The sequence below is a fragment of the Emys orbicularis genome, chromosome 13 (assembly GCF_028017835.1).
Source record: "Emys orbicularis isolate rEmyOrb1 chromosome 13, rEmyOrb1.hap1, whole genome shotgun sequence".
Lineage (NCBI taxonomy): Eukaryota > Metazoa > Chordata > Testudines > Emydidae > Emys > Emys orbicularis.
Window position 1 is genome coordinate 48256808 of NC_088695.1, and position 23274 is coordinate 48280081.

General features: G+C 57.4%; 2 protein-coding genes across 2 annotated transcripts in view; both read left to right on the forward strand.

Annotated features, from left to right (window-relative positions):
* Nucleotides 1-5710, forward strand: part of SLC38A10 (solute carrier family 38 member 10) — a 45961-nt gene extending 40251 nt beyond the window's left edge. The window contains exons 15-16 of the mRNA XM_065415556.1: nucleotides 1941-2120; nucleotides 2262-5710. Of these exons, the coding sequence (XP_065271628.1) occupies nucleotides 1941-2120; nucleotides 2262-3505 (1424 nt within the window). The 3' untranslated portion in view covers nucleotides 3506-5710. The remainder of the gene's footprint in view (nucleotides 1-1940; nucleotides 2121-2261) is intronic.
* Nucleotides 5711-8701: 2991 nt separating this feature from the next.
* Nucleotides 8702-19413, forward strand: TEPSIN (TEPSIN adaptor related protein complex 4 accessory protein). The gene is made up of 13 exons (XM_065416136.1): nucleotides 8702-8761; nucleotides 9984-10056; nucleotides 10704-10795; nucleotides 12072-12165; nucleotides 12503-12570; nucleotides 12746-12824; nucleotides 14124-14195; nucleotides 15223-15426; nucleotides 16201-16375; nucleotides 16995-17096; nucleotides 17520-17598; nucleotides 18127-18261; nucleotides 18817-19413. The coding sequence occupies exons 1-13, from the start codon at nucleotides 8702-8704 to the stop codon at nucleotides 19411-19413; spliced, it is 1830 nt and encodes a 609-aa protein (XP_065272208.1).
* The last annotated feature ends 3861 nt before the right edge of the window (nucleotides 19414-23274 follow it).

Sequence of the window (23274 nt, forward strand, 5' to 3'; positions counted from 1 at the left end):
GGGGAAATTCCAAAGTTGCTGCTTGTTTTATAGCATTCTGCTGTGCACCGAAAACATTCCCCTTTATTCACCTTGTGGGTTATTAGCAGGACAACTTCCCTTTTTAATTTAAATGGCATTTTACAGGCTGTTAATCTTTGCCATGAATTCCTTTGGGTGCAATTTTCTGGAAACTCCCAGAGAGTTTTGGAGAAATGCCACTAGGCGTGTCGGGGGTGGGGGGAAGCACAGGACAGGTTAGCACTGTGCAGTATATGCAGTGGGTGCATTTCCTAAGAAGAAAGATGTCGTAATGTCTCCCTACAGACAGGGTGTCTGCGTGGTTTGCACACTGCATGTAGCTTGCACAGTGCCTGGCTCAAATCAAGTCCGTGTTGCTAAACCCTAACTTCTGAGCACTAAACTAACTCGTAACTTCAAATAGAAACTGTGTGTTCTCCAGATCTTCCCCCAGTGTGTGTCTGTGCAGAGCTAGGAAGCAGGGGGTTCGTCCTGGTTTAACATACAGTCTTATGATACATTATTGCTGCGTCCTCTACTAGCATGTTTGTGAGCACCGGTCACTTCAGATTTCGTTGGCTGAAATTTACTCCAGTTCGGACTGGTAATCTAGTCCTCCTGCCCTCTCCACAAAGCTGTACATTGGCTCACACAACCTTTAACCCCAGGACAGCTAAACCTGAGCACCCAGCCCCTGGGTTGTGCCGGGTGTTAGATTGCTGGTGTTCAGCTGCATCCCAGGTCTGGGACGGCGGTATTGGGTTTGCGGAGCCTGTGCCTGCTGTTAGACGTCACTCACCTGCTCAGGATAAAAGCGCAGTGTGGGGGTCAGGTCTGGGGAAAGGAGAGGGGCATTTTCCCAGCCCTACCTCCAGCCAGCCCTTGCCCGTTTGAGAGGCTAGAATCAGATGCCACGCATTGGAGGCTGTGCAGATCTTCCACGTCTGGGTGCGAATGCTCTGGTGGGCTCCCTGGGCCGGGCTCCCTCTCAGTAGGGTTCAGATGAGCTGCGGGACTCCTGGGCACTGGCTTCTGCTCAGCAGAAGCCCCAGAATGATACGTCTTTGCTCAACGGTAGCTAGGAGGAAATGTTCTAGGCCCACTAAAATGGATGAATTCTCTCCAGGGGTCAGAGCTAGAACTGCCGTGTTAAGCCCCTGCAGAGGTCATCGCAGACCCTGACAGCAGTCAGAACTGCCTATCCATCTGCCCCTTTGGGGATTAGAGAAGGGTTTTAAAAAGCAGAAGTCCTCTTGTTTTGAATCTGGTTAGCCGTTGACTGTCCCTTATCTCTCGACCACCTTGCTTCAGAGACCTCTCCCCTTCCAGGATAAATACAAGTGCACTGGTCAGTCTTACTCTGAGTCTCCTGCCTTTTGTGTGAAAAGCAGCCTCCCAAACATTGCCCAGTGTAGCTTCTGCCACTGTCTGCTCTGGCTGTGCACGTTAGCTGCAGAGCCCTGGGCTTTCCTTTTGTATGTGGGAGGGGAAGAGGGGCGATCAGACAGATCACCCCCTACACACACTTATTTGCATCTGGCTGCTATGAGCTTTCAGTGGAGGATCTCTGTGCTGCTGATAGAGGGCCGTATTGTGATGCCCTTGCTCCCCCGATGGCAGTGGGACTGTCCGAGGAGTAGGGCACTGCTCTAAGTGAGGAAGGGTATCGCAGGCTGGCTCTGGCCAGGAAGTATTACAGCAAAACAGGGTGCATCACAGATATGGAAGAGGGTCCCCCATGGAGAAGGAGGATAGCTATTGAAATGAATCGTTACTTGGTTAGACTGTGCGCAAGTGTTGTTTTTGGGGGGAGAAGCATGTACCCACCTATCCCTCTCCTCCCAATAAACACACTAAAGGGGAGGAGCTGTTCTGCCGCTCCCAGCAAGCTTCATTTTCTTCTCTTTTCCCCCCTGCTTTTTTTTTTGTTTAAACATTAGAAGCTGGGAAGGCAAAGGGGCTTGATCATGCCGTCCTGCTGCAAGTGATTAAAGAACAGCAGGTGCAGCAAAAGCAGCTACTAGACCAGCAGGCGAAACTGCTCGCTGTGATTGAAGAGCAGCATAAGGAAATGCACCAGCAGAGGCAGGAGGAGGGAGGTGATGAGAAGCCAAAGCAAGGTAAGGATGTGGCTAGAAAACACCTGCCACTCTCTGGGGCTGGCCCATTGGCAGGTCTGAAGAACATGCAGGTGCACTGTGGAGAAAGGAAAACTGCTGCTGGGCATTCACTAAAAAGAACTTTCATTTATTTTTCTGCAGCAGAAATACCACAGGAGCCTGGTCTGCCTCTTGCAAAGAGCGAAGAGGAAGAGGGCCGAGATGTTCAAGCAGATGTTGCTGCAAAGCACCTTCCTAAGGAGATATTGGACCCTCCTCAGCCAGGGCCTGGCAATCAGCCTGTTGACTTAGTGGAGCAACACCAAGGGAATGTAGATGGTCTGGAAGAGGCTGTGCACAGACCTAGAATGAAGTTTCCTGTTCAAGTCAGCGTAGCTGGGCCTAAAATTCCTGAGGCTCTTCCTAAGGGTGGGAAGGTCCCACAACACAAGGCGAACAAAGTCGTTAAAAACTCTCTAGAGAACTTAGGGGATCCACTTCATAGGGATGATTCACGACAAGCCAATGACATAGGACATGCAGTCCAGGCAGCAGGAAACCATCCAGAGAAGCCCGCAGCCAAGGAATTGGGGGGAGGGCATGAAGCCAAAGGTGTGGGAGATAGCCAAGAGCAGAAGAGTGCCCTGGAAGCTGGAGAGGTGGTGGCAGGAGCAGTCACTGACACCCAGAGACAGCTGCCAAGGGCTGTCAAAGCTCAGGAGACAGCAGGGAAGGGTCCAGAACGAGTCTTTGGTGCGGACTCTAAAACCAAACCAGCAAATAAAGAGGCGCCCAAAGATCTGGAACTTCCACTGGACTCTTCAAATAAACTGCAAGTAGCAGAGAACGTGCAGCATAAACAGGAACATCCGAGACCTGGAAATGACGACCAGGCCGATGGAGCTGGCAGCAAGCAGCAGCAGGCTTCCCAGGTCGATCAGGCCGGCAAAGTGGAGGCTAAGAAAGAAGTTCTCCGGGGAAAGGCAGTGGATATGGAGCAGGGTCCTCAGGGAAGCCACTTGAACAAGCAAAAGGTCCTGGATGAAAAACTTCTCAAAGATCCTGCTGAGAAGAATGCCTTTGAGAACGACGTTGCCTTAAAGCATGAGAAGGGAGCAGCCCCCCTTGCGGATCAGAAACCAGACCAGGAGAACGTCAAACCAAACCGGGACCTGAAACTGCAGGCTGACTTGGACCTCCGGAGGAGGAGACGGGACCTGCCGCCTCGCCTGGAGGAGGAGACTGAGGCGAGGGAAGGTGTCATCATTGGTCTCAACCCTCTTCCGGATGTGAAAGTGAACGACCTCCGCAGCGCCCTGGAGACCAGATTAAACCAGGCAGCGGAAGGTGCCCAGCAGGTGGTTCACAGTCGGCAGATCAAACAAATGGCAGAGGAGGAGGTGTGATGAGGCCCGGCCTTGCTCTATTGGTGGTGAAGCCGTTATCGCTCCTAATGTCTGCGGTATCCAACATTCCGCTTAGCAAGCGACCATTTGGACTCCAGTTGCATACAAAGACTGCTGACCGTCTAACCCAGCAGCACTTCACTTGGACTGGGCCCCAACACTCCTCGGGCTGATTCTGACCTCAGACTACTCTCTCCATGGAATTGGGGGCTGCCATGGCCCATCCATTTACTTCGATGTTAACGTCCTGCCCGTGTTTGTCATTGGGGTGACTGGAGAGACCCAGAAAGAGAAGCTCCAACTGCCCTCTGGCTTTCGAAGGTCCTCCCCATTCCCAAAGGATCTGTGCTGTTTGGTTCATGTTGAATTGCCTTGTCCGTCCTGCCCCAATTTGCCTATTCAGTATTGAGGCACATCCCCAGGTTGCTCAAACTGTCTCCTTGCAAATGTTTCTCCAATAAGTGCATTGAGTTGCTTAGTCCAACTTATCTGGGCCTCGAGAGGGGGAGCTCGCACGGCTCCACTTCTCCTGGAATGTTGCGATCCGCATTGGAAATACGTCCGCTAGGACTGGGTTAGCCAATTGCTGGGGTACGTTTGCCCAATGGGAAGCTGTTCCGTCAGCTTTACGTGTGTTGGGCTGAAGTTTGTGCTAGGAATATCAGTGTAGTTAATGTCCGATGCTGCCTTAAACAAGCACAACGGCTACTGTTGTGCTGCTCCTTCCTCCCAGGGATCATTCAGTTGGCCACATACTAGCAATAATGAAGAGCTTTACCTTCTTCTCTTCCTTGGCGGTTACGTTTCAGATTGTGCTTTTAATGGGAGTATTCCTGCCCAAAGTGCATGAAGGGGCTCGTGCTGGGAACTGCAGACTCCCTTCTTCCCCTCTCAAAACGGCTTGAGATTTGCGGCAAGAAGTAGCAGATATCAGGGAATGAAAGCGTATGATTTCAAGGGACAGTGTCAGAGAGGGTTGGCTCAGAATCGTACCTACCTCTCTTCTCCCTTTGCAGAGTTCATGTACTGTTTGGTATAGTTGTATCCCCCAGAGCAATTCTTCAACGTGTGATTAAATCCATTGAGGTCGGTAATCAAGACACTTGGGTAACGTATACATGAGCGGAGGAAGGAACCTCTTAAGAGAATTGGTTTGTTTCAAAAGCTGGGGATCAGTAGTAAATTTTAAAGTGTGGCAAATGAGAGACCTTGACTGGCAAATGAGTGTAAGAAAAAAATCCCCCAGCTTTCACTAGAATGATTGACACCCGCCCTACCAGGAGCCTGTAGATCTCAGCAGTGTCGGGGTTTGTCTGGTCGTTCATCTCCGATCAACCTCCTGGAAGCGGGAACTGTTGTGATGGGGGCTGGTTACCAGGAGAGAGAAACACGAGGGGGGGTGACTCTGCCTTCAGACCAGAGAACTCTGAGCTCCTAAAAGGGAAGAACAGGATTGGGACTGGTCTTTAAAGTCGGCCGATTATTGAAGTGCTTAAATCGCTGTGGCAGCTGTACGTCTTCAGGAGAGGCGTTGGCATGCATCCCGAAGTGGCTGTTGTAGACGGGATTGCCATAGCTGGAGTCTTCTGGAGTTCCTCCATGACCCTGTCTCCAAGCACAATTAACCCGTATCTGGGACTCTTGTAACTTCTGCTCTGGGGCAGGAGGCCCTAGAACGGCCTCCGTGTGATTGTTAGCGTTTGTGGACGTCAGATGCAAGTAAGACACGTGCTTTCAGTGCAGCAGTCTCCTCTGCTTGTGGCCAAATCTCAAGTCTGCCCCCGCTGCAAGAACTAGCCCTTTAAAGTTCGAAGGGAGCTCTGGGGGCGGGAACTAAATACTCCCTCTGCACACCCGCCCTGCTTGCCCCTGACTTGTGTACAGGGATCTCCCTGGCCTCTGTTAGCTTCGTGTTGCGATCCTGCCTGGCACGGGGAGCACTGTTTCTCTTACACCATGTGAGCAGCAGTTTAGGGTGACCACGTGCTGCTGTTGAGGTGCCTACCGACCACAAAGGGACCAAAGATAATTCTGACATTCCTCAGCACCTGGAATTGGCCAGTGTTGTGAATGAGACATTCCCAGCTGGACAAAAGCAGGGAACTTCATTACCTCTCCAGGCTAGGACCAGCTTGTATCTGCAGTGCTCAGGGGCAAGGCTGAGGAGTGGCCATGCCAGGCCAATCAATAAAATAAGTTAAAGCATTTTGAGCTGAACTCTTCTTGCTGTAACGAGCACCGTTAAGCCGCTCTCGGCCCTTGGGGGGCAGTTCCTGCTGTCCAGGATGGGACGTATCCTTAAGGAAACTCTGCTCATTCTGCATCCCTTCGGCCATTGCTGCAGCTAGTGGCTGGGCTCCTCCTGGCTGTGAGGGGAGGGGCTCCGTGTGCCCCAAAATGGGAGATTTCATGAAATGCTACTTTGATTGTTTAGCTTCAGGGTGAGTGCAGTGTAAAGTGGGGTGCTCACGCCCCAAGCAGTGACCTGCTCTTATCGGAGTGCTTTTCATTAGCTAGCACCTCCCTCACCTCTATCAAGCTGCAGCTTGGATTTACTCATCCTCGTACCCAGCATTTCCTCCATAGCCCTGTGCTTAACCCTCTAAACATAACCAGTGTCCTTGCACTACTTCGAGGGCCCCGGCAGCCTTGAGGGTAACATGAGCCGCTAGATGAGGAGCTCTGCCAACCACTTAGGCGGAGCTCAGCCATGGTCTGTAACCTTGGCCCATTTCTCCCCTCGACTTAGGAGTTTCAGTGCTTAGGTTTTCAAAGCTGCAGTCTGAAAGCCTGTATTCACATGGGAAGTGGAGGTTTAGCAGCAAGGTTCCCAGTTGTAGTGGGGCAGCTCTTTAGCGTACCATGGCTTTAGCTGAACTTAAGCATTAGTCATAATATGGTCAGAGATAACGAAATCTCGGGAGCTAAAGCAGAACCCTCTCTCAAGTGACCTATTCTGCATTTCCGCCCACCCTAACATTCCTAGGACCCTGTGGGAAGGGGAGATGGAATCCTAAATTCTCAGGAAAGCCACATGACAAAAGCTAGCTCTAGAACAATAGGGCTATCTGAGAGTAGGCTAAATGTACTGCAGCAAACAAAGGGAGTGTAGCCACTCAGTAGAATAGAAGCTTAGTTTTAGTGCAGTTTTTGCTACCCTTTCCAGACTGCATAGTTAAATTGTAGAATAAAGAGCAGGTCTTAAAACACTGACTCAGATTTTGGAGTTTTATTTAAAAAAAGTTTCCAAACATCTATTTACATGCATTGTTTGAAACAGCTGGGGGAGGAGGTTGCATGAAATAGAGTTGAGTATTCCATTATTCAGCTCCCATTTCCTTCTGATTTAATTAGATTATGCAAATTCTTCTGTCCTGGAACTACCTGATTACAGCTGGACAGACACCAGCCAGGACTGTAAATCTAGATTCCAGTCCCCTGCATTGTTACCAATGCCTTCACTTCATTGTCTTCTTTGCCTGTAAAAAGAAGTGAGTCAGATAAGTTAGGAGGAAGAGGATTGGTGTTTTCTGATTACAACATCCAGTTCCTGCTCTGTTGTGAGGACTTTGCCAGATAAGCTACCCACTGACCATCAGAACCAATCACCATGCAGGTGAAAACAGCCCCACTCTACCTCTGTACTTGTACTATCCCATGGTGTCAGAGTAGTTCAAACATTTGTTCATTCTCACAACTTCCTTGTGCTTGAGGAGCACTGTTATCCTGCAGCACAGACTGTAACTTGCTGAGTCACAGCTGAAAATTAACAGATTTCCTTATCCCAAGTCCAGAGCCTTAACCACAAGACTATCGCTACAGTGGTCATTTCTGAAGTATTAGACTTCAGATGCCCTGGGCATGAGTCCTAGGTTTGAGAATTACTTCCCCAGACCCACGTTTTGCCTATGGTGCTGCACCAAAGAGGGTATAAACATGATAGCACTGAACTCTCCAGGCCAGTCCCCCTCCAAGAACCATCCCACAGGGTGGCCCCCAAGTTTTTGTGTGTACAGATATTCCCTGCAACATACTGCCTGGGTGAAGCACTCCTTCAGGGCCTCAAACTCCTTCGTGCACACGTCCTTCCGCAGCTCGGCATGGCCTGTTGTCGTCGCAGCGACACACTTTCCATAGGCCGCTGCCTAAAATCACACGGTGCCATAGTAACATTCACACCCGGCCTTGTTCTCGCTGTGTCACCAACCCCAAGAGTTAGGACAGGCTGAGTCAGGCACACCCCCCACCCCCCCAGCAGGGCCTAGACAGAACAAGAGGGGGGCGCTGCTCAGGGTTCCCACCACTAGTCACTCCCCATGCCTGGGGCGGGGGCAGCCCGGGGCTCCCGCCACTGGTCACTCCCCAGGCCGGGGGGGCGGGGGGGCTGCTGGTAGGGTGACCAGACAGCAAGTGTGAAAAATCGGGACGGGGTGGGGGGTAATAGGCGCTTATCTAAGACAAAGCCCCAACTATCGGGCCTGTCCCGATCTGGTCCCCCTGGCTGCGGGGCAAAGCGCCGCTGTGGCTCTCCCGGGCACGGGGCCGAGCGGCCGGCACTGGCTGGGGAGACCCCCCCCCCCACCCCATTCGGGAGCGGGGCCCCGGCCCGGCCCCACCTGGTCCCGACATCCCGCCAGCAGCTCGGGGAAGCGCCGCAGCCGCTCCCGGGCTCGCAGCCAGACCCCCTGGCCTGACATCGCCGGGTTCCTACTCGCTGGGCGCCGCCATGATGGACCGGGCTCTGATAGGCTCTTTTCGCTGCTCGTCAAACCTCCTAGCACTCTCCCATTGGGTCCGGCTAACGACTTCCCACTGATGGCCTCTGAGAGGTGCAGCTTCCTGTCCATCAGACCGCTCTAGGCTCTGGATTGGTTCCAATTAAACACCGCCCCATCTCGCCCTCTCACGGCCCTGTCCTACCCAGACGAGGCTTTGGGTTGGTTACGAATAACGCCCACCTTCTTTGTTCCTTCTGATTGGTCCCTTTTCTGACACGGGGGCTTCTGATTGGACGAGCTGCCGGTTATTTACTGCCCTTCTCTCATGCCTGCGTCGGTGCCGTCAGTCGCTTCCCCTTGGGGCCCCACCCTCCTCCGGTGCTGATTGGCTGAGCTGGGAGGAAGTCGCACTGTAATTGGCGGGCAGGGGTTCCGGGGGGCGAGAAGACGAGGCCGGGTTCAGGTGGGGCAGGGCGGGATGAGCGCAGAGAGAATCATGGCGGCGCCGCTGCGGGACCGGTTGGGCTTCCTGAGCCGGGTACGGGGGCCAGGCCGGGGCGGGGGTTGTCGCTGCCGCTGTTCGTCCCGCCTGGGGGGCCGGCCTCAGCCGCCTTATGGGACAACGGGGCTGGGGTTGGGCCGGGGAAGAATCGCGCGGGGGGGGTTCCTGAGCGGTGATGTCACCACGCTCGCGTGATGTCATCGCGCCCCGACGCCTCCGTGACGTCATTGACACAACGAGGTTCTGTGACGTCACTGCACTCTTCCCCCGCAGCTGCAGTGATGTCACTACCCCTGCTATTGCGTGGCGCTGACCCTGCCCCACCAGTGGCTGCGCTGGGCGGCCCCTGGCTCGGGCTGTCCCAAGGCGCCCGGGAGGAGAGACGGGCCGTGCTGCCTCCCGGGTCCGCCATCGCGCTGTGAGGAGCCTGGGTTGTTACAGGCCTTTGGTCTCTAGGGCAGGGGAGGTTAAACGCCTTCTCCCCAGGTCTCGCCTGGCCCCGGCTGATATTCCACGCGAACAAATTCAGGATCCCGCCCCATATGGGAGGACTAAGAGGCATGCTGCGTCCTCCTGGGCTTTCCCTGGGTGGCCAGGCGCTGAGTGTGGGAAATCTCTATGATCCAGGGCCCGTGTGACCCCACCTGGTGGTGCTGGGACAAGAGGGGACTTGTCCAGACTTTGCTCATCTGAGAGATTGTGCTGGCAACTTGCCTGCACCTACAGTAACGAGCCTCTAGTGGAGCAGAAGGCAGCTGCTTTCACCTGGGGGTGGGAGCTTGGAGGTGACCAGGCCCAGCATGTGATGCTCCCTCTGGATCTGAGTGGCAGAGCCTGGGACCTGGAGTCTCCGTGGAGCCAGGCTTTGACCAACATTTCTCTAGGGCTTCACGTCTCGTAGGGTGCGGTGTAACACGTCCTTCCCAAACCGGCTGTCCTAGCTTCCCTAGGAGGCAGCTAATGATGGCAGCAGAGAGCTGAGGGAGTTGCTTGTCCTCAGGACTGTGATGTGAGGGGCGTGGAGGTTCTCTTATTTCTCGGTGGATCGTGGGGACAGTGCCTTCAGCACATGGACAGTGCGCATTGGAGTTGTGGGCGTGTGTGGGGGACGGGATGGGACGGGAGCAGATGTTCTGTTCCAGCTGATATCTCATGCGCCTGGGGACAGCGTTAACAGCTGGGGTGAGATGTCAGAAGGGGGCTTGATGGGTCCGCCCCTCTACCCCTGATTGGACAGTGTGGGCTTGGTCTCTTTCAGCTGCCCACTCTGATGAAAGGCACCTCGGATGACGACGTCCCATGCCCTGGGTACCTGTTTAAGGAAATCACAAGTATCCTTTATTCCCAGTGGCTGGGAAGGCAGCGTTGGAGCTGTGTGCGAGAGAGGCGCGATAAGAGACTGTTGCAAGTTTCAAGGCCAGTGTCAGATATTTCTGTTACTAAAAGCAGGGATCACTAGTGCTTTGGAATCGCACTCCATGGTGAGAGCGTGGACTAGTGGTTAGAGCGGAGGGGGTGGGGGGACAGTTTGGTGATCTGGGTTCTCTTCCCTGCTCTGATACTCCACCTCCCTGTGCCTCAGCTGTGCTCGGGAGAGAAATCAGGCCTGACTCTCTTCCTGGGATACTGAGAGCTGGATGGACGTGTGCAGAGTGCTCGGAGATCTTCGGGTGCAAGGAGCAGAGAATGTAGAGGGAATCCCAGCTAGAGGAGGCAGGTGCAGCAGGTTTAAGACCATGGTATGTTGGGGGGTGGCGGGGGACTATGCAGTGGGGTGAGGGGGGCAGGGCTGCAGTGGGGCGAAGGTGGGAGGGGAGACCCGCTGTTCTTTGCTTAACTGTGATCAAGGAGTGGGAATGGCTCAGGGACTGGCAGGATCCTTTGACCCTTGGAGTCCTCGGCCTTTAACCTGACCTCAGCTGCTCATTAGTAATAAGACTGGAGTGAGTGTCACTTCTCTAACACTGCATCCTCCCAGAGATCTCCCACGACTCCCCAGGGAGCAGCCAGTGCCTCCTGGAGCACCTCCTCAACCGACTGCAGAATAACTCCTGTCACGTCAAGCTGAAGGTAACTGAACAGCTGGGCGCTGCCAGGGGGAGCGCAGCACCAGGGGCTGTCCTTAGGGTGCAGGCGGGAGAGAGGCAAGAGCTCAGGGGTGCCAGGACCTCCATAAGAACGGCCACACTGGTCAGACCAAAGGTCCATCTAGCCCAGTATCCCATCTTCAGGCAGTGGCCAGCCAGGTGCCCCAGAGGGAATGAACAGAACAGGCAATCCCAAGTGAGCCATCCCCTGTCGCCCATTCCCAGCTTTTGGCATAGCCATTGATGGGCCTATCCTCCATGAACTTATCTAGTGCTTTTATGAAGCCTGTTATAGTCTTGGTCTTCACAAATCCCCTGGCAAAGAGTTCCACAGGTTGACTGTGCATTGTGTGAAAAAAATACTTCCTTTGTTTGTTTTAAACCTGCTGCCTATTAATTTCATTTGGTGACCCCTAGTTCGTGTGTTATGAGAAGGAGTAAATAACACTTCCTTATTTACTTTCTCCACACCAGTCATGATTGTATAGACCTCTATCATATCCCCCTTAGTCGTCTCTTTTCCAAGCTGAACAGTCCCAGTTTTATTAATCTCTCCTCATACGGAAGCTGTTCCATACCCCTAATCATTTCCGTTGCCCTTTTCTGAACCTTTTCCAATTCCAATACATCTTTTTTGAGATGGGGCGACCACATCTGCACACAGTATTCAAGATGTGGGCGAACCATGGATTTATATAGAGGCAATATATATACAATCTGTTCGCTTTTTTGACTGTCACTGCACATTGAGTGGATGTTTTCAGAGAACTATCCACAATGACTCCAAGATCTCTCTCTTGAGTGGTAACAGCTAATGTAGACCCCATCATTTTATATGTATAGTTGGGATTGTGTTTTCCAATGTGCATTACTTTGCATTTATCAACATTGAATTTCATCTGCTCAGGTTTGGGAATCTCCCTCACATCCTCAGCCATGAAGACCGATGCAAAGAATTCATCTAGTTTCTCCGCAATGGCCTGGGACCTGAATGTTCCCAGGAAAAGGGGGGGCTGAGGCTGGGGCAGGCGCCACCCCCCCCATGGTGTGAATGGGGAGGGGCTGGTGTCAGGACATTCCTAGCGAAGTCTCTGCACTGACTCCTTCTGCCTGGGTCTTCGCCCTGCCAGAGTCTGGATCTGGTGCTTTCCATCAGCCCTCGAACAGTTCTGGTCTGGTGAAGTGCAGGCAGCGGAGTGAGTCCCCAGGTGTCCAATTCTGGTGCCCCAGACTCTGCTCAGCCTCTCCTGTGTCTCCAGGTGCTGAAGATTCTGCTGTATATGTGCACGCATGGCTCTTCGCATTTCCTCCAGCAGCTGAAAAGGAATTCCACCTTCATCCAGGAAGCAGCAGGTAACAGGGCACCTGGGCGGCCCTGGGGCTGGGCTGGGGTCAGCACCGTTACCAGGAGAGAGACCAGCCGAGGGCAGCGCTGTTCCAGCCTCGCGCTGACTGAGGAAAGCACTGCGGAGAGAAAGGCCCCCAGCCCCAAGTCCCGCCGGTGCTCTTGATTTCCCTGCCGCTGGCTGTGAGCCTGGTGCAGCCCTCGGGGGGCTCAGGTGGGGAGCTGCAGGAAGGGGGATGGTACTGCCGGGTGATGTGATGACTGCCCGGCACACCCCTCTAGCTGCGCCCGTTAGACCTTACACAGCTGCACTAACCCAGCCCTTCCTCACCCTCTGCCTTCTAGTGTTCGCGGGGCCGCCAGATCCCCTGCACGGCAACAGCTTGTACCAGAAGGTCCGAGCAGCAGCACAGGTGAGTGACACCCTGCCCCGCCCAGGGGACTGACCCTGGGGAGAGGACTCTGCACGGGCCGGGGGAGTTCAGGGCACCCTCCCGCCCCTGCTCCAAGCACTGGCCAGGGATTTGCTGAGCCGGCCGGGAGCCCAGTGCCCTCTCCCGGCTGTGACTGTCCGTTCTTTCCCTACAGGACTTGGCCGGTGCTTTATTTTCGGATACCTTGTCGCCCCTGCCCTCTGCTCAGCCCTGCAGGCCACTTCCCCCAACAGGTAAACACCAGCACCCTGGTGTGAACACTCCCCCCACCCTCCTCCTGCTCATGGCACTGCCGGGAGGTGCTGAGCTCGCAGCCCTGGAGACGGGTGCTGGGGGGGGAAGAAGCTGATGGCAGCGCCTTATCCCCAGGGCAGGTGCAGCTCAGACAGTAGCAGGGCAAACTCCCCCTGCCCCCCGCTGCTTGTCGATGAGGGGAGTCCTGGGAAGGGGCAGTCAGGCTCCGTGGGCAGTTCACTACTTACACTGGCTTGCCCTGTAACGACCTTGCGCTGCTTTCGCGCCCGATCCTCCTGGGAATCCCACTCGCCCAGGGAGCTGGGGAACGGTCCCTGCCCCTGCTGGCCACATCTCCCAGCTGGTGGCGCCACTGCGGCCCCGTGGCCCCAGGTGCTAAGCGCGTGGCTCTGCAGCCAACCCACCGAGGGAGCCTGGGGTGGGAACTCAGGCAGGGCGTCTCGCGTGGCAGGACAAATGCATCCTTATTGGAGGCTATGGAGGTGCTGGCAGAACAGGGAAAGCAAGGGCCCTTGCAGCTCCCGTCGGGTGGGTGCCATGGGGCTGGGCAGCGACTCACGTCAAACAAAGGGTCAGAAAATGGGGTGGGGGCTGCAAGGGGCATTAAGTGCCCAGCTGCCATGGGGAGTCAGTGGGAGTTGGCACCAGGCTCCCTTCGGCCCCTTGGAAAATCCGACCCCTAAAGGTCACCGAAGCAAGGAGCCCTGCAGCCTCCAGCCAGCCAGGCTGTGGTCCTGCCGCAGGTAGGGCTCGGGGCTGCGCTTGCCAGCTCCCCAGCACTACTAGCATTTCCCCACCAGGGGGCAGCACCTACTGCTAACCTCATGGTTAGGGCTGTGTCGGGTCCGCAGGCCGAGTTTGGTTTAGACTAGCTGCGGTCAGGGCCGGCTCCAGGCACCAGCTTGGCAAGCAGGTGCTTGGGGCGGCCACTCCGGAGAGGGGCGGCAGGTCCAGCTATTCGGCGGCAATTCGGCGGACGGTCCCTCACTCCCGCTCGGAGCGAAGGACCTCCCGCCGAATTGCCGCCGCAGATCGTGATCGCGGCTTTATTTATTTATTTATTTTTGGCTGCTTGGGGCGGCCGACACCCTGGAGCCGGCCCTGGCTGCCGTTGCTTCCTGGCTCTGTGCCCCCTGCAGAGCTGGGGTTGGCTGTGTCCGGGCGGCGGGACGGGCGCCTCTGAGTGCAGAAATGGGCAGAGGGGGCACAGCATGGGGAGGGGACCCTGGAGCTCTCTGTCTCTCTCTCTGAAATGTGCTTTGTACCTCTGGTCGTAGGAATGGGCTCCAAGCCCAGCCCCTGCAGCTCCTTCCAAGGCTTTGGCTTCACGAGCGAGAGAAGCGGCTCTCGTAAGTGCCGTCCACAGGGCCCGGCTCCGCGCCACCCCCTGCCACGTCGCCAGCTTGCGGGGGTTAGCCCACAGCTCCCAACTAGGGGGACCAGATGTCCCGATTTTATAGGGGCCGTCCCGATATTTGGGGCTTTTTCTTATATAGGCGCCTATTACCCCCCACCCTCTGTCCTGATGTTTCACATTTGCTATCCCAACAGATGGTGCTTTTCGAGCATCCTCAGCTCCAGGGGCCGGGATTAGCGGAGGCTCTGCAGTCATTTAAAACAGGAAACCAGTTTTTAGCCCTGGTCATGGCAGAGAAAATCTTGAGACCCCCGACCCGACTGCCCCCGTGTGCTCACAAACCAGAGGGCAAAGAGCAAGAGCCCCACGTTTCTTATGTGAAAATAAAGCTTTGGATTTTCCAGCCAAACTGGTGATTTCTGGGGCCTGGCTCGTGGCATTTAAATGCTCCAGGTTGGCAGTGCTGCTGAGAGGCCTGGACTGAAGTGCCATAGGCCCAAAGCAGGCACTGCCCAGCCAGCAGCAGCGTGAGCTTCCCTGTGCCCAGCCCTGCCGTTGTCTCTTAGCCCCAACCCAGGGTTCCAGGCTGGGGGTGAAAGGGCACTTCAGTCTCCCTGGCCCATTCACCCCTTGGCGTCCCCGCTGAGAGGCCTGTTCAGTGCCCAGTTCCTGCCAACTAGCATTGCTCCAAATTGGGCGGGGCTGTTCTAGGCAGCTCCCTAGGGAAGTAGCTGTGGGTGTGTTTCAGGAGGTTGGGGCAGGCTGGATTCAGAGACCACTTGTTGCCAGTGAGTGGGCAGGGTTGCTGGGCTGGGAGAAGCTCGGGCCTCCCTGAAGCTGGCAGAGACCCGTCCGCCAGCCCAACACCCCTACAGCCCCTGGCGGGCAATGGGATCCAGCCTAATTCCCCCCCCTGCGGGCGGGGTGCCCTGAGGGTGGCTGGCAGTGCTGCCCTCGGAGTGGAGGGGGCTGAGTCCTGCACAGAGACTCACGCTCTGGCCTCTCCTGTGCTTGCCCAGCTTCCGCCGGCGAGGCCCTGCTCGCCACCATACAGAAAGCAGCCGAGGTGGTCGCCAGCGCTGTGCTGCCCAGCCCGGAGTTCCCCCCTCCCTGCCCCAGGGAGCTGCAGGACGATGCCTACCAGCCCGTGACGGCGCCTTCTCCTGGTAAAAGCTGTGTGGTGCCTCCAAAGCCCCCTGCTCCTGCAGCCCACAGCCTGCGAGGTAGGTGTGTGGGACTGCGGCGATGGAAAGCCGCTCCCGTGGTAGCTCCCGCAGACAGCTCTTGCACATCATCACCCCTGCTGAATTAGGGCTCCTGACACCCCGGCCGGGAGGGGAAGGTTGGTCCTACTCTAAAGATGGACACGTTAGCTTCAGTGACAGAGCTGGGGACAGAACCCAGGAGTCTAGGCTGCCAGTTCCCAGCTCTCGCTGCTGGATGACACTCCTCCATGCAGTGGTGCTAATGCCTAAAGTTTGTTAAGAACATAAGAACATAAGAAAGGCCGTACTGGGTCAGACCAAAGGTCCATCTAGCCCAGTATCTGTCTACCGACAGTGGCCAATGCCAGGTGCCCCAGAGGGAGTGAACCTAACAGGCAATGATCAAGTGATCTCTCTCCTGCCATCCATCTCCATCCTCTGACGAACAGAGGCTAGGGACACCATTCTTACCCATCCTGGCTAATAGCCATTTATGGACTTTCCACCCCGCCCCCGGGCTCACCGCATGCTCAGCAAATCCTAGGAATCGCCACACACCACACTGAAATGCAGCCACCTCTGGGGTGAAACACAGCTGCCATTTAGCAGCACATAACTGTTCCACAGTCCAGGCCTGGAACAGAAGAAGAACCCTGGTTCCTACGGAGCGCCCACCGTTTCCTGTATGGTGCAGGTGGAGGCTGGGTCGTGGCAGAGCTGTCTGCCAATCCCTGAAGCAGGCAGGAAGCTCTGGCTCTGGGTGACTCTCTCCTGCTGTTGCTTCTCCTACAGTGAGTCACCAGCCTGGGCAGGCAGGAGGTGGCTGGGAAGAGACGGACAGTGGGCACAGCTCCCAGAACTCCTCGCAGGAGAACGGGGAGCTGAGCAGGACCTCTGACTCCTACAGCAAATCAGGCAGCGACAGCCCCTCGGGGGCCAGCAGGGAGCTGGGGAACGTAACTGAGAGGTGAGCCGGAGGGCCCATGGCCGGGGCCAGGGTGGAGAGAGAAGGAAGGGCTCTGAGCTTGTGGCAGGGGTGCAGCCGGGGTTAAAACCATTGGGCTCCCCCTTCTCCAGTATCCCTGCAAGTCCCTTAATGCGCATGGGCTCCCCTCTCGCCGGGCCCTGTTAATTCATGTCCCCTCTGGGTGCTGGGTCCCCATTTCCCCCCCTAGTTTTTCAGCCACCCGGCTCAGTGCACTGGACGTGGGAGCAGTCAGGCAGATGCTGGGGTTCTTCCAGCCTGAGCTGCTTCACCCTGTGGGGCCAGTGCCTGGGGGGCCCCTTCAGCCCCTCCTGGGTGGGCGGAGCAAAGTGACAGCACTTGGGGCTGCAGCTGCCTGTGTGCTGGGGCTCGTGGGAGGTGGCCAGGGTCAGTGACTTGCCCAAGGCCAGCGTTGGTGCGGGGTTGGGATGCGGGAGTGCCGAGTGCCCAGCTCTCTCTGTGCCCTGCCGGGGGGGGGCTCCTTGGGGGGCGGGGTCTTTGAGCTGGCAGGGAAGCCTGCTCACTGCCCCTCCGAATCGGGGAGCGCGTCCTCCCTCGCAGGACACAGGTAACGGGGCTGGTGTCTCCTCCCCACTGGCAGGGTGGAGGGCGACTGCCTGCAGGAGCTGAGCCTGGTGGGCGCGCTGACCAGGGGCTCCAAGGTCTTCCTGACGCGGGAGGAGGCCCAGCACTTCATCAAAGAGTAAGAGTCCGCCGCGTCCCCTCCTTCACACCCCCAGCGGTGATGCCGGGGCACTGGGCTCGGGGGGAGGCTGCTTTCCCCACCCTTGCCAGGGTGCCCGAGGGGGCTGGGCTGGGTGTTCTCCAAAGCCCTCTTGGTCGCACGGGGTCCCCTGCCCCTTCCTGGGCTGGCTGGTGGGCAGATCCTGTCCTCCCTCTGGATCTGGCTGCCAAGCAGAGCGGGGAGCCAGGAGTGTCGCCAAGGTGCTGCCCCACACCATTCCCCCTGGAGGGCTCAGCCAGTGACCCCTGAGGTGGTGGGGCAGGTCATGGGGCTGCTCCCTGCCATCTCGGAGAGGCTGAGGATGCCAAGCCCACCCCTGCGTGAGCCTGGGAAGCTGCATCCCGCTTGCTGCCGTGACCACGCGCTGCCCACTCTCCCCAGGTGCGGGCTGCTGAACTGCGAGGTGGTGCTGGAACTGCTGAGCCGGACGCTGCAGGACCCCAGCCAGCTCGTCTGCATGGTGGGTGCGCGGGGGAGACGCTGCATCCACCCAGCTCACACGCGCCCTGCGGCTCCTGCGGGCACGGGGAGACGGGGCCCACTGAGCAGCCCGAGAAGCCTCAGGAGTGTGGAGGGGCTCCCCGGCTGCCCCATGGGAGGAGGTGGCTCAGGAAACGAGCCCGTCTGGGTCGTACTGGGATCTAGTGTGGGTCAGCAGTGGCTGTGAGCTGGTTCATGCCCTCGTCTGCCTGCACTGCTGGGGTGCAGCCCAGTCCCTAGTGGGGAAGGGCTCCCACGGCGAAAGCTCCAGCACCCCTTGCCCCATGGCTGGACTCTGAGTGACTGGGCCCTGGAGCTGGTCCCGCCTGGGCTGGGGAAACTTGCTCTGCCGCTGATGTTGGGCCCTGGGGAATCAGGGAGCTGCAGCTCTGCAGGCAGTCGCCCTGGTGCGTGTCACGGCACTAAAGCCAGCTTGGACGAGTTGCCTGCAGCTGCAGTATCGGCATAGATCCTGTCTTCTGACCCTGCTCTTTTCTGTCCTTGCCAGAGGTCCATGTGTGCCATATCTTCCCTCCTGGGCTCCGACCTGCTGGCCCACGAGCAGATCTCTGGGATTACCCGGCCACACCTGCAGCAACTCAGCCAAAGAAGTCCCGGTCCCGTGGCCAACAAAGCCACAAAGGTGACTCCTGTGTCTCACTCACCCCCCCAGCACAGCCTGCGAGCCTGAAGGACTGGCTCTGTGCTGCCGGGCCGGACCCAGCTACTCCCTCCCTCCCTCCCTCCCCTGGAGCAGGGAGCACCAGAGGGTGCAGGGTCATTTCCCCTTCCCCACCTCCCCGTACTGGGCTGAACTTTGCTCCTAGAGGAGATAACATGCTTCAGGGCATCCGCTGGTGGCTGCACAGGTCAGGAAAGAAGGAATGAAATATTGCACAATAGGCCAGGTATGGTATGGGTGGTGAGCCCCCTGCAAAGCATCAGGTATTGAATCCTGCCAGGCAGGATACCAGCTTGATGTCTGATCTACTGTGCATGGCACACCGCGCGCTCCTCCAGCACTCAGTGCCAGGCAATGGGGGGGCAGCATAAAAGGGCTCCCCAAAACCCCATCCAGCCCCCCTGGGGAGCAGGCTGGCAGGGGCCGGCTGTCTGTTGCTTGTGAAGGGGTTAGTTGTGGGGCAGGCCCCGCTGTGCTGCACTGACTCCTTGCTCTGTTCCTCCCTTTCCCTGCCAGCTCCTGAGGCAGTTTGAGGCTTTGTGCAGGAGCTGCCCGTCTCCCAAGAGATCACAGCCGGACACGGATCCCTCTGCTCCTGCCAGGGGCTCCCCCCAGCACACACGCGACTTGCTGACGGACCTCATGCCTCTGGCAGGAGAGACCGTTCTCAAACCCGTGAGCTTAGCCCCTTTCCTCTCGGAGACGTGGAAAGCCCCAGCATTCGATGCGCATCCTGCGGCCGTGCCCGCCCCTGCGGGAGAGCAGGGCACAGAAGTGGAGACCTGTGAGCAGTTTGGGGATGTCGCACCAGGCGGTCGGTGTCAGCAGGAGGTGGAGTGCAGACTAACGGGGCCTGAGCCCCAGCTGGATGCTGCCCGGACAGAGACGCTGAATGGCAGGCAGGGGGCAGCCGCATCCCCTCAGAGCCTCTCCCTGTTCGCTGGCATGGAGCTGGTGGGCCTTCCAGGCACAGCAGTAGCCAACCCTGGTGGGGAGGAATGTGCCTCTCGTGTTCCACGGACACTGCCCTGCACTGGGACTGCCAGCGCCAAGGCTCACGGGGACTCCGAGGGCAGCAGGGAACCTTCTGCGTTCTCCTTCCTCAACATGTAGCAGCTGGGGCTGCAGGACGCTGAGGAACTGGGGTCTCGCTCGCTGCGTGTCGCTCTCAGGCCATCACTACAGGCGCACCGACTGGCACTACGGGGGCACTGGCTGCTCAGCTCAAAGCGAGGCCTCCCCGTTTCTTGTGGGTGCTGCCAAGTCCACGTCCTGCAGAAAGGGGCTGGCAGTGCCGGTGCTGCTGGGGAGGATCTCGCTGGGGCACAACAAGGAAATGGAGTCCCCAGTCACTCCCTTCAGTTTGATCCCTGGAGGTGCCCTCGAAAAATCCATGAGCAACCCTACAATAACAATCCAGCATGATCCCACATGGGGGGGAGAGGGGGAATGTGCCATGACAGCCAGTTCCAGGCTGCCAAAGGGGGGGGTGGGAATGAGAATCCCCTTGACTCTACCCCCACGTTGAGGTGCTAGAGGTTTAAGGCTAATCATATGTGCTTGGCTGCTCTGGCCCCCTGCTCGGGTCATCCATCAGTGGCCGTCTGTAACACTGCTCAGACTAGGGCCTGGGGCACGCTGGGGAGGGAGGGGCAGTGAGTCCATATGGACTCAACCTCTCGTGCTGTGCCTCAGCCTGTGTGAATGAATGCACTAGTAACCGGCTCAATCACTTAACATGTATGGGGGGTGGTTAATGGTTAATACCTTGGAAGGTCCAGGGACACCGGCTGCCTTTCCCCAGCATAGCACCTGCTCAGTCCCATTGCTGTTGGGGTAGAGAGGCATTGAGTACAGCAGTCTGGAAGCCAGGTTTCAGAAGAGCTTTTCAAGGATGGTGACGCTTTAGGACCTCAGTTGATACCACATGCCCTGCCGGCCTTGCCTGAGCTCCTGTGGGAATCTCTTTGAGGTGGTTTGGTTTTCCTACCGAGAATCCGATCTTGTAGCTACTTGTTATTTGAAGGTGCATTACACTCACACGCCCCTTGGTGCACTTTAGCGGGGCTGGCAATGGAAGGGACTAGAGAACATCTACGTAGAAGCATGAACCCCTGTGTGGGGCAGCAGCCCCTTTCACACCTGCAGATTGATCTCTTGCCAAATCCTACTGGGCAAAGGGAAGCCAAATTACAGGCACAGGCTGCTTCGGGCAGCAGATTGGCATTTATTTAGTGTTTACACATCACACGCGAGTCCATCTTGCTGTGAGAGTTGGTTATGTACAAGTCTGTGTGTTGTCCTTGGGCTTATGACATCCAGACCTGTCCCCTTGGGGCAAATTTGCAACAGGCAAGTTAAAAATCCCTGGAGAAAATCCCTTTCTAGCAATGTCTGATCTGCCCCACAGGGCAGAAGCTTGGGTGGGCTCCTGCTGTATGCAAATCACATCCTGCAGCCAGGTCCCTGCTCACAGACTCCTGCCAACGTTCTTAGCTCCTGCAACCTGTCTGTGCTCTTAGGGCTGGGAGGAGGGAGGGGTCCATTGTCCAGAAAGCCTCCTGGGAGGACGTTCCATGTTTACAGAGCGTGTGTGTGTGGGGGGGGGGGGGGGGGCGTTGCTAATATGACTTTAATAAACACTAAGTTGTGTATATTTAAAGTTCCACTAATTCTCTTGTTTTGAGGTACAACGTGTGCTTGTTTATAGCCTGTGCCTCATGTGAATTCTGCGTTCTGCTTCAGAGCACGCTGGGATGGCTTTCCTGGCCTTAGCAGTGATGGCGAGCTCAGAGGAGCGAGCAGCTACAGGCTGAAATGTAACCAAGTCTGAGAGGACTCTTCTTCCCCCAGTTCCAGAGCTACACAATCTGCTGAGCATACGTATGGTTCAGATGTCCCTGTTCAAGCATTAAGCCTCAGCTGCCTTCTAGACTACCTACACCAAAGGGCTGTCATCACATGGCAAAGCCTGTAACTTTCCCTCTTCCTGCAGCTTTGGCCACCTCACACTCTCAGCATGCCCTGGCAGGGTTGCCTTCCAGGGCACAGCTGTGCCAGCAGGGTGCAATCAGGAGGGCAGATAGTCTATATTTCTTTAACAAGGCCCAGAACCAGGGCATAATGATCCCTGAATTCGTGCTCCCTGCTGCTGTCCAGAGGAACCAGGTTTGCTATGCACAATTAGGTTTGAAATCATTGAATTGTGGAAAACTTTCTATTTCCTGTTGAGAACTGTCTGCTGACATATAAATAGCCCCCTGGCATTCCTTGAGGTAAGCTCTGTGAAGCCTGGCCCTCTGCCACCCACAGTGTCAGTGCGGGGAGGGGGCGTTGTGGGCAGCAGGTGTAGTAACTGTGTTGTGTCTGTTGAACTAACCTGTCCGGCTGGCAGACCTGAGAGTGCATCACAATCGGCTTCAACAATGGGACAGACAGCTATGGACTCACAGATCACTACGTTTCCCATCACAGATCCAGCAGTCACACCAAGGAATCTGTTCTCTGCAGCCAGGTGCGCGGATAGGGCAGCCTGTGCACCGCGGGGTCCAAACCGCATCACACATAAACCTACCTTCTCCAAACGAGGCCACTCCACCTGAGGAGCAGATTGCATCATGGAACGGGCACCTGAATACCTCAGAGAGCCTGCTTCAGTAGAGATAAATCCCCCACGGGACCTGCACGGGGCATCATCAACCGACACCCCACGCTCCATGGGGACCCCAATGGGATGGCTGCCCCCAGCCCCTCTTCTGGCTACCCCACCCCACCCTATCCCTCCTAACCTCATCCCCCCCACCCCTCCTCACCCCACACCCTACCCCACTCCTGCCCTGCCTCACCCCTGCCCCTCCTCACTCCACCCCCCCACTGCCCTACTCCTCCTCACCCCATGCCACCCCCTGCCTGGCCCCTCCTCATTCTTGTCTCTCCTCACCCCACAGTTTATCCCACTCCCCACCCTACCCTTCCTCTCCTCACCCCCCTGCCCTGCCTGGCTCCTCCTCACTCCCTGCCCCGCCCCGCCCCTCCTCACCCCACACCCTACCCTGCCCCTGCCCCTCCTCACTCCCCGCCCCGCCCCGCCGCCGCAGGAGGCCAGAGCCCGGCTAGGTACCTCAGCGCCCCCTGGCGGGCCCTGTAGCCCCGCACTCCTGCCCCTGTCCGGCCTGCCGCCTCAACCGAACCCCCCCCCCCCGCCCTCCCCGCGCGACGGGCAGCCAAGCCGCCCAGTGAGAGACCAGTGTCTCCATAGCGCGCCAATGGCGTGGCTGGGGAGGCGGGCTCGCGCCCCGCCTGGGTTAGGCTGTGCCTGGGCCGGTTATTAGCGTCTGGCTCTGGCCCCTCGTTAGTTGCGCGGGGTGGGCACGGCCCGAGGGACCCTTCCCACAATGCCCCTGGCTGGGTAGGGGCGGCGGGAGCCTAGAGCTCCTGCTGGGCGGGCAGCAGGCCCCATAGCTCCTGCTGGGGGGGGGGGGGAAGAGGCGGAGGGACCCCGGCCCCATAGCTCCTGCGGGGGGGGGGGGGGAAGAGGCGGAGGACCCCGGCCCCATAGTTCCTGCGGAGGGACCCCGGCCCCATAGCTCCTGCGGGGGGAGGCGGAGGACCCCGGCCCCATAGTTCCTGCGGAGGGACCCCGGCCCCATAGCTCCTGCTGGGGAGAGGCGGAGGGACCCCGGCCCTATAGCTCCTGCTGGGTGGGGGGAGGCGGAGGACCCTGGCCCCATAGCTCCTGCTGGGGAGAGGCGGAGGGACCCCGGCCCTATAGCTCCTGCTGGGTGGGGGGAGGCGGAGGACCCCGGCCCTATAGCTCCTGCTGGGGGTAGCAGGCTGTGTCCAGCCCCTGATTCCTCCAGAAATTTTTTAAACTCCCATGTTTTAAAATCACCCCTGGGGACCCTGAATTCCCGAGTCACCTAGGGGAGGGTCACCATCCTACCAACGGCTTTGCAGCCCCCCTTTCTCTAGTGT